General features: G+C 32.2%; 1 protein-coding gene across 5 annotated transcripts; it reads left to right on the forward strand.

The window, feature by feature from the left end:
* The first annotated feature begins 1,294 nt into the window (after positions 1-1,294).
* LOC115881946 (zinc finger protein 484-like) lies at positions 1,295-10,744 on the forward strand. Of its 5 annotated transcripts, none has more exons than XM_030899692.1 (9): positions 1,295-1,511; positions 1,573-1,800; positions 2,020-2,375; positions 2,463-2,675; positions 2,746-3,186; positions 6,288-6,488; positions 8,544-8,618; positions 8,680-8,784; positions 8,865-10,744. In XM_030899692.1, the coding sequence occupies exons 3-9, from the start codon at positions 2,194-2,196 to the stop codon at positions 8,992-8,994; spliced, it is 1,347 nt and encodes a 448-aa protein (XP_030755552.1). In that variant the 5' UTR covers positions 1,295-1,511; positions 1,573-1,800; positions 2,020-2,193; the 3' UTR covers positions 8,995-10,744. The 5 variants fall into 5 exon arrangements, with proteins under 5 accessions (XP_030755552.1, XP_030755547.1, XP_030755548.1 ...); XM_030899687.1 differs by having other exon boundaries at positions 2,166-2,375; XM_030899688.1 differs by having other exon boundaries at positions 2,166-2,375; positions 2,761-3,186.
* Positions 10,745-11,161: the final 417 nt, after the last annotated feature.

Raw genomic sequence — 11,161 nt, forward strand, 5'->3', positions numbered from 1 at the left:
CGTTTTTTTAAACCAAATAAAAATAATGAAAACCAAATGAAAAATCAATCAGCGTTTTTCCCGAACCTAAATTCCAAGAAAATCAAAAAATTTAGAATATTTAGAATCAAGGTTCAAGAATATCAAATTTTCCAAGATTGTAAAATTCTAGTTAATTATTTTATGTGTACAGTTATTTAGGGAATGTCATCGATGTTCATTTCCAAGCCAACTAGACGCCGATTTTTTCGATGATACGGTATAATTCTTACGTAAAATGTAAATAACATTAGACCAATTAAAACAAAGAAATATGAATTTCTTAGTATTTTTAGTAACACCTTTATTCTTAAAACTTAATTTTGTATTATGCAAATATACCAATTTTATTGTTATTTTATTCATATTGTATTCAGCCATCACTTAAATATTTGATATTAATTTGGTATTATAAATAATCAATACTATTCATTAAAAATTACTGAACAAATATATGTTATGCTTAACATACATTATATATTATCAAACAAAAACACATTCTTCTTTTAAACTGTATCAGTCTTGTCTTTACAAAAATCTTTTTTAAAATTTGAACTCAAAATAATAATCTTTTCATGATCTCTAATACACATATTCTTTATTTTCCCTAGATCATAATACCTACTTACGTGTTTGAATCTATCGAAGCTGAACCAGCAACACTTGGAGTGGAGATTCCACAATATGAATAAAATAAACATAATTGTCCAGTTTTCATTAATACCATCATGGGAGAATATTATTTTTAAATTTATTAAAGATATTTTCAATAAAATTCTCTTGATTTATAACTCGTACCCACTTTTCTTGCTCTTCCGGACACTTTAGGCTGCCTAGTATAATAACTATCCTTAGTAACCATCCTTTCCACCAGGAACACAACAAAGATGAGGCATAGCACCAATAACACACTCCACTTAAGCTTTATTGATGAATTGTTAGAGTCTTAAAAAACACACACAAAAATCACGATAAGTAAAAATGTATGGGCACTTTTAGGTTAAATCACTTGCACAACGTGTAATTTTTAAAATTTCTATTTTTGGTGCGAAACCGAGAGTGACCATATATCTGGTAGTAGTTTATGTCACTTCAACACCAAAATAATTAGTTTTTTGCACTACAATAATAAATAATACCAAAAATCAAAGAGTTAAAACCAAAAATCAACCGACAAAATATGAAACGGAATCTAACCCAATATCTAAGTATGTACAGCTGATGAAGTAAACAAAAGTCCGCCCGTAGGCTGATCTTTTAATAGAAGGCATTGGTTGATGTTTTGTTGGCATGTTGTTCGCGTTGCGTCTCTAGTTGTCCACGTTTATTGGTTTGTGTATTTTTGTTTTTTTTCGGTGTTTTTGTGTTTTTACTATAGTTTATTACCATTATTATAATATTAAAGACTTTTTCAAAATGAACTGTGCTGTGAGATATTGTCGCAATCATACTAAAATGGCTAAATCGCCAGGAAAAGTGATAAGTTTTCATAGGTAACTTCATAAAAGCACATATATATTTAGGATACAGGTGATTCAAATATGTTTATTTTAGTTTCCCTAAAGGCGATTCTCAAACAACATGGTTGGAAGCACTCGGCATTGTTGGAAATTGGAAGTGGTCAAAAGCTAAAGGTGTATGCTCTGATCATTTTAAAGAGGATGAGTTCATTATGCGTGTAGGAAAAAGGTGTTTGAAAGTTAACGCCGTGCCTTCTGTAAAACTATCAGAGGACACAGTGCACAAGAAGACAATAATGAGAAAAAGAAAGCATTATATAAGGTATTTCATATTTTTTGTATAACTGAACAGTGAAAATTTAAAAACAAATTACTCTAAAATTTGTTGTAGTTTCCTAAAGACATATTTTTTTGCACTCATAACAATCCTGCGACATCGTAACCTCACTTATTTGTTTCAGTTTGTTTATCAATTTTTTTATTTTATATTAGCTTATATGAAGTATGTCACAGGAATGAAGTATGAATTCTTTTTATATAGAATATGATCGAAAAAAATCGGCGTCAGCGATGGCTATGAAATGAAGATCGCTGTCATTTTATATGTATAATATGTAAAACAATTGTACTAATTCATGGTACTAATTGACTTGGAAACACTTGGAAATAAAGACATTGTTCTGTTAGGGCGAAGGGACTGAAGGAATCGCAGAAAATGGTCTATAGATGTTCCGCATGTAGCTATCAAACAACAGATAGTTCCAATTTTAACAAGCACAAGATAATTCACTTGACACTGGAAGAACGACGGTGGTTTCTTTGTACGCCCTGCGGCAAGAAATATCTGACTAAAAAATCCTTACGAGATCACATTTATAATGATCATACCGATTCCAGGTAAATTTATTTTTTATTTATTTTTGTTATAATCATTATTTTCAATTGTACTAATTGACTTGGAAATAAAGACATTGTTCTATTTAGGACAAAGGAAATTCTAAAGGAATCACAGAGAAAGGTCTATAGATGTTCCACATGTAGCTACCAAACGCTGTATAAGTCCTATCTTAACACACACAAGAAAATTCACTTGGCATTGGAAAAACGACGGTTGTTTGTTTGTGCGCACTGCAACAAGAAATATATGAGTAAAAGAACCTTACGACGTCACCTTCATAATAATCATACCGATTCCAGGTAAACTTATTTTTATTTATTTTTGTTATAATCATTATTCTCAATTGTACTAATTGACTTGGAAATAAAGACATTGTTCTATTAGGGCGAAGGGACTGAAGGAATCGCAGAAAAAAGTCTATAGATGTTCCACATGTAGCTACCAAACGCCTTATAAGTCTCATCTTAACGCACACAATAATATTCACTTGCCACCGGAAAAACAAAAGTTGAAGAAATCGCATAGATGTTCCACATGTAGCTACCAAACGCCATATAAGTCCCATCTTAACAGACACAATAATATTCACTTGCCACTGGAAGAACGTCAGTTGAAGGAATTGCAGAAACAGGTCTATACATGTTCCATATGTAGCTACCAAACGCCGTGTAAGTCCCATTTTAATACACACAAGAACACTCACTTGCCACCGGAAGAACGACAGTTGTTTGCTGGTGCGCACTGCGAAAAGACATATATGAGTAAAATACCCTTACGAGATCACCTTCATAATGATCATACCTATTCCAGGTAAATTTATTTTTTATTTAAGAATTATACATATTGTAATTGCAAAACATTTTCCGATGCACGTCATCAATCACAGTTCGCTATAGCTCGAAGACTATGGCCAGTGGTCATAGATTTAGTAAGAACAGAATCACATTAGACATTTTAACCCGATCAAAAAATCGGAGGTTGACTACGTACTGTAAAAATCAACTGAGATAGAGAAGGCGACATTGCCACATCTCAAATTTGCGCCTATCTACTCAGTTTGATTTGCAGAAAAGGTGACTTTAAAACCTTTATTCTCAATTTCTTAATTAAATTAATAGTTTATTTTTAAAGAAGCATGCGTAATAATATGTTATTAGCCAGAGGATATATGCGTTACTATTAAAGGACATGTTTACTGTTTAAAGTGCTGAAACGTCTAGAACTATTGGCAACGTCGCTGCTAGTCTTCCAGAATGAAATGAGCCGTCCGTCCCAAAACCCCTCGCGACGGCCCTTGATCCGTTATAGCGTACTACGTTTAGCTTGCGGTGTGTTTGAAGTCGGAATCAAGACGAAAGTGAACTTTCAGTGTTTTTCGGTGGTTTTTGTTTTTGTTTAACGTACTTTTGAATCTGCGAATTCAGTATGGTACGACAGTGTCAAGTGTGTGGAAAAATAAGCTCAAATTACCCGAATTTGTCTTTTCACAGATGGGTATTGTTTTGGTCATTGTACATAGGCGTCCCACAAGAGAGCCTCTCACAATCAAAATGATTTCTAATTATATTTGTAATTAATCTATTAAAACAAGAACGTAGTAGCCAGTAATTGAATTATAATTCGTCTCAATGACTACCTAACTGTTGTAGATCATAACAAATTTGAATATAAACATTGCATTTGAAATTTTATTATAAGCCAGAAAGTGACATTTTTTCTTAAAATTGCGTCATTTCTGGTCATTAGATACGATATTCTAAAGGAATTTTGCTCAATAAATAAACAAAGGTGTTACCCGACCTTTTTTATATTTTATTGCTTTATTATATCTGCCCCTTCGGCCTTGTTTAGACAATTTTTTACCACTGTACAAGTACCTCTTCCTAGAGTTATTTGTACGGTGTATTTACCTTTTTTTTAGAATGGGACGAACTGTAAATAATTATTAGGCTACTAGTTTTATACATACCTATATACAGAGTGACCCAGACCTCCAAAAAAGCTTTTTACCTATTACTACTAGCTGCTCTCGCCATCTAGCACTCGCCATAGTAGTACGTTTTGTACTCAAAATGCTATTTTCTGCTTTTCGTTTGTCGGATTGAGGGTTACAGCAAAGTCGGCCTGACGATGGAGATAAATCTCCGAAACCGGTTGTCGAATGGCTGTTCCCTTCAGTCTGATGAACTTAATGCAGAGAATAAGCATATATGTAGGGGTTAGGCCTTAATAATTTTTTGCTTCTTGTATTTTGTTTATTTATACAACCCCTACCAAGCCTTGAGCTCCATCTACGGTAACGTAGATGAAGCAAACGTAATTCATTATTATGCGACAGAAATCCGATACTGTAGCACACAGGTTTGATACTTTTAATGAATCAGTTTTCAATTTTCTCATTAAATATTGATTTTAGGTATAGGAAGTTGTTAATAATACAAGATTAAGCAACTATTACACAGTACTTCACAGGAAGCTATCGATTGCGAACTAACTAAATCGTTACTAATTACTAATTTTGAAGTTCTTTTTAAGATCAAAAATGGTAAAACTAAAAACTAAACTATCATTTCAGATTAAACGGGAAGTTCTAAATAATGTTGCCTATTCAAGAAAAATTTATCTATAAGTTTTATAACATCTCTAATTAAATTTGGACGAAAAGAATATTTCTGTTTGCTGTAGGTAATTTTCTCAGGGAAAATACGAAAATAAAAATGACTTTTTAAGTCAAAAAAAGTCAAAAGGACGATAGTTCACTATTCACTCAAAATTATTTAGTATAATTTTATTAGCATAGAAACGCGTAAAAAACACAGATTTGTTGCGAAACTAATGAAAACAATTGGTTTGTTTACGACTACTAATTCTCGACCACTTCGGTAGAACTGTCAAAACAGTCAGGCCTTGAATATGACGTTAGCCACGCTCAAAGTTGATCACGTGCATCGGAAATTGTTTTGTGATTACCATATAGATCATTATACCTTCATGTATGTAAGGCTATAATAACCTCTCAGCTGTAATGTCAACATATGGGGGATTCTGTTATAAATTAAAAAAAAAAATTAAAACAAAAATCTTTAGTTAGTTCAACAGTCCTTCCTGAAGTATATCAGGTTTATATATGTGAGGGTTATACCGGGTGTTGCATCATCGAGCGGGACATAGGAAATCCCATGTAAATTTTAATGGGGTCAATTATTGGCTTCCCTAATTATTTTAGAGAATAATTCTATTTAGGTTTATTGAAGAGCACTAAAACCCACGTTCAAAAGAATAACTTTAGATATTTTTGATTAGCCCGTTTACGAGTTATCGCCGATTTCTTTTTAAATATTTTTCATGGCCCTGTATTTACTTATGAGCACCAGTCAAGGTAAAAGATAACTGTCAAATAAAGTTGTCATTTAATACTACCTAAATTGATAAGTTATTGAATATTGTAATAATACTATAATTAACCTTGTAATTGATTACTTTATTTTACTTTAATTCATATTAATTTGTATTTATAAATACATCTTTAAGATTTCCGATGTAGGAATGAGTTTTCAATAATAATAAAGCACTAAATAGCTAAATTTCTGAAATGACAACTTCATTTGACAGTTATCTTTTACCTTGACTGTTGCTCATAAGTAAATACAGGGCCATAAGAAAGGAGAAATATTTAAAAAGAAATCGGCGATAACTCGTAAACGAGCTAATCAAAAATATCTAAAGTTATTCTTTTGAATGTGGGTTTTAGTGCTCTTCAATAAACCTAAATAGAATTATTCTCTAAAATAATTAGGGAAGCCAATAATTGACCCCATTAAAATTTACATGGGAATTCCTGTGTCCCGTCCGACGATGTTTGACCTTTGTTTTATAGTGTTACAAGACTAATTTAAAAATTATTCTATTAGGGTGAAGGAATCGCAGAAAAAGGTCTATAGATGTTCCACATGTGGCTGCAAAACGCCATATAAACACTATCTTAACAGACACAAGAAAATTCACTTGGCACTGGAAGAACGACAGTTGTTTGCTCGTGCGCACTGCGACAAGACATATATGAGTACAATACCTTTACGAGATCACTTTCATAATGATCATACCTATTCCAGGTAAATTTATATTTGTGTAATAATAGATCATATACACTTTCGTGGATATAAGGCTATATAATAACCTCCCAACTATAATACCAACATATCGTCCCCTATCTCATGTACTAGCGTACCTCTCATTTAGTAAATTTGCAAGGAGAGAAGAAGATAAAAAATTACTGGTATTAAACTTGTAATTTTTGTAAGATACGTCGAATCCAAATATTATCGCTACCACCTTGATACCTCTGAAGTTTTTCCGTATTATTTGACCACATTGTATATTATGGCTTATAATGAAATTCACTATAATAAATTCTTTAAAAATCCGAATAGTAAATTAGTCTGATGGATTTATTGTATCTGCTATTAAATCAATAATTACTACCCAAGCAGCATCTGGACGTCGCGTCGGGACAACGTTGTGTCACGCGACCAAACGTCGGGGCGCAACGTCGGCACAACCTCGTGCCAACCCTAGTCTGCACTAGTTTGGAGAATAATTTTTGGGTCAAAACGACGTTGAATGCCGACGTTGGCTAGAAGCCTAATTTAGTACAAACTGCAACGTTGTTTAAAATCCTAATTCACAGAAATACAAAACTAATATGGCGTCTAAGTCGCGTTTTATCCTAAATTGGGATAATTATAGTAAAAATATTATTTTTATGATTTAGTTAGAGACATTATGTCAAATGGCAGTGAAGGAAAACAAAACAAGTATTTAAGTGTGGAGGACGTTTGAAGATCATAATTATTGAAACACTTTAACCGACTCTGTAACTCGCTACCCAAGGCAAAAAAGTTAAACGCAAACAACTTTATTGATAAATGTATTGGTTCTACTTTGAAAAATACTAATGGGCCTTAAAATTAAAGAAGTTTTAAAAAATTCCTTGAATTTTTTTTAGTAAAATGAGAATAATTTATTCGCAGTCGAAAAAATTGTTTCCGCCTGTTTTTTAGGGTCAAATATTTCAAGTTAATGTATTCAAAAAGCAGAAATTGCTCTTTAGGAACGAAACATTTTCTTATTTAACAACATGGCGGCTTTCACTTTGTTGTTTTGGAGATTAAGATGGAGTAGTTCGAGTAGTCGCATACTGGACTAATAAAGTCGCAGTTCGGCCTTAACAGGTAGTATACTAGTCGCAAGATTGCCTAATTTAGTCATCCTAGGGTCTAGCTTGTGCCGCCCTCTATAATCTAAATAAACGAGGGAGTGGATAAACTATCAGTAATATATGTCGATGTATATTTAAATTTAGTTTTATATGTACCTTTCTTATGTCCCATTTTAATTAAGTTTTTTTTTATAAAAACAAAAACAGAACAATGAAGTGAAAATTTAAGATTTAAGGTTATGGTTCAATACAGTTGCAAAAAGGTAGTGACTCGACGTCCTACCAACGGAAAAATAAGGAAATCTAAACAACGTTGGAATTAGTAAAACAGACGACGTTTGCATAACATTGGAATAGGTCCTGAAACTGACGTCGGAAAACTCTATATTGTCCAACGTTGTAACTACGTTGTCCGAATCACCTAAAGATCACTTAAGCAAAAAAGGTTACAAGACAACGTTTATTCGACGTCGCAGAAGCTTCTACTTTGCTGTAGTACTAGTCCAACGTCGGCACAACGTTACAACAACGTTTACATTTATTTTAATACCCAAGGTAGGGAGCTAACTATTTTTTGTAACTAATCCAACGTTGTGTTTAGTAAACATGTGGTCGCAAGTCGTGAAAATGCTACTTGGGTAAACCTAATACAAATAAATGTCATAAAAAATATAAGGATGGTTCAAAATATAAATATTTTTTAAATTCTCTCCGTAGCGCAGCTCTAAGTATTTATCGTTCTGAAAAAATTAAAAGTAATATAAAGGTGATACTTGTCCATGATAGAGATAAACTATTATTATTTTTGGATACATACAATAAAGATCGCTGTCAATTTATATGTAAAATATCGGGGAATGTTATCAATCGTCACTTCCAGGTCAACTTGACGGCGTTTTTTCTAGATCATAACGGTATTTCGTTGTTTTATTTTTTATTGTTTTTTTAGAAATGCTGATGAAGTGATACTGGATTCTTTGAAAATTGAAATTGATGATCACACTCCAATTAAAGATGAGTTTAAGTATGTTTTTCTTTAAAGGTATTTTTACTAATACAGCGATAATGCAATTTATTAATTCCAGATATGCTGAATCTGCCACTAGTGAAGAGAAATTCGAATGTTTTTTAAAAATTGAACTTGATGATGTCACTCCGATTCTAAATAATGACATACACGATGACTTTAAGTATGTTTTCTTTAAATTTATTTTTACCAAGGGGTACATATTAAAAATAAAGTGTTTTAAATATTTTTTATTGTTTCCAGAAATGCCGAAAATTTATCTGTCGCTGAGAAAGTGAAGTTGACGGACTTTATAAAAATGGAACCTGACGATAACTCCCTGTTTCTGGATGAAGACGCGTTTTTCAAACAAGAAAATATTCATAATTTTTAATATTTTAAATATTTCAAAATCTACCTGATTTGTTTAGTTTTCACGTTTAAACTTTTACCTTTTTTTAAACATGTTTAAAAGATTTGTAAGTAGCTGTGATATCTAATATATTCTGTGTATTGATTCTTCCTACCTCTATATCTTTGCATTGAAATGAAATCTAACTAGTGCTGGGAGATCGTTAGAAAACATCGATATTAAGTTTGTTCCAAATTCCGTCACATGACCAATAAAATTCTCTTCAACCGCAAGATTACCGTCTCTTTATCGTCCCAACTGAAGTTGGTATGGGATTGAGAAATAAGAGTATATATTACATTCTAGCAGGCATAAAACGGTCGAAGAAGCGTTACAACGTGCCGCCGCCGCCGCCGCGCCGTTTTTTTGTACTCTAAGGCAATTGTCATGGATTGTTGGTGCAGATCAGAGATATAGAGGTATGGGAAATGTATTATTAATCCGGTAAATGATGGAGATAAACAATTGTGATTGATAAAAATGTATTTTAAGATGAAACTCTTCTTAACAACATTCTGAGAATTCGAATAATGGGCGCGTTCAGGGAACACAGCCGCTGACATTCAGCGTAGAATTTCGTTGACCAGCAGCTTACGATATTCTCTAAACGGTACAAAGCAGCAGAAAAAACAAGAAACAGTACCTGTCTCATGCGCTCTCCGTCTGCTATAAAAAATGAGAGAAATATAAATAAATCCTCTTCGTCAAATCGGTCTATAATCTATAATCGATCTTTAGTCTTTAGAATAAAAATTATTTTGAAAAAAGAATTATTATTACTGGCTGATCATATTTAATAGTTGAAAATATATTACAGGTATATACATTTTATTTACATATATATACATTTAATAGTTGAAAATATATTACAACAGTTTATAAAAATAATTTTACCTATACACCAAACCTAAACAAAACCACTTAAAATAACAGGAACTGGCAGTTCGACCAAGTTAACTTTTACGCATTTTTTTTCCGCTGGTATGGTACAAATAAAATTACTGAAGGTGTAAATACCACAGTAAATACCCTACAATAAAAAAAAAACGACGTCAGGAGTGATGTAGAGGTGAAGATTGCTGTTACTTTATAAGTAAACTTATATAGGGAATATTATCGATCGTTATTTCTAAGCCAACTAGGCGTAATTTTTTTTCGATCAGACGGTAATAATTACAATCGAAAGTTATTTATGCTGATTTAGATTTTTTCAGAAAGTAGTATTTTTTCTTAATTTCATTGTATTTAAAAAATTCGACATGAGATGGAAATCAAGTTGAATTTTCTTTATTTCTTTAACTTCTTCGATCGTTTTCGAACGTTTTAGATTAACCTACTGCTTTGTAACTTTTTTGACAACAAATATCTCCTATTTTTTAAAGATTCGGTTAACTACAATTGACTACAAATTTCAACAAACCATAAAAAGTAAACAATAAACTGAGAAAATTAAAGTTATTTTACATTAGTTGACCACAGATAAGGAAATAGATTAAGGCTAACTTGTCTCAGCCTAAATATTTACCGCTGATAATTTTGCACAGCGGCTGACTGTTGCTGTTCGTCAGAATAGACCGTTTAGGGAAATCGCTTACTCAGCCACTCAGCCGCTGACCGTCCCTGAACGCGCCCAATGAATTGAATAATGACAGGGCAAGTGACATCTGCCTAAAAAAGACAGCGATTTAGAGTGACAATTTTGATTATTCAAAAGAAATACTGGTTGCCTAACGATTAACATTAATTTAAAAATAAATCCCCAACATGAATAATGAACAAAACATTTAAACAAAAACAGACCACAGACTGCACAAGACAAATTGTTGGTTAGTATCAGTTAGTAGTCAGAGATATAGATGTAGATTATAATTCCATAATAGGTTTTAATAAAAATTAAGGAACAGAATTATAAAGCTAGAATAGTATACGGTTTTATATTAACTCTAATTTTATTGAAGTAAGAAAGAAAAGTTATTAAAAGAAAAGTTATAAGAAAAAAAAAAAATTATAAGAAGAAAAAAGCATTCATAAAAAATATATTAAGGGCTGACAAAGGTTAGTCTTGGGTCGAGATTTCCGTATGTAAGAATAGTACAATGCGTTTATAATGTACTGAACAAAGAGAGAACAGTAAGCACGTTGCCAAATG

The sequence above is a fragment of the Sitophilus oryzae genome, unplaced genomic scaffold, assembly GCF_002938485.1.
Source record: "Sitophilus oryzae breed Bouriz unplaced genomic scaffold, Soryzae_2.0 scaffold_1745_pilon_pilon, whole genome shotgun sequence".
NCBI lineage: Eukaryota > Metazoa > Arthropoda > Insecta > Coleoptera > Curculionidae > Sitophilus > Sitophilus oryzae.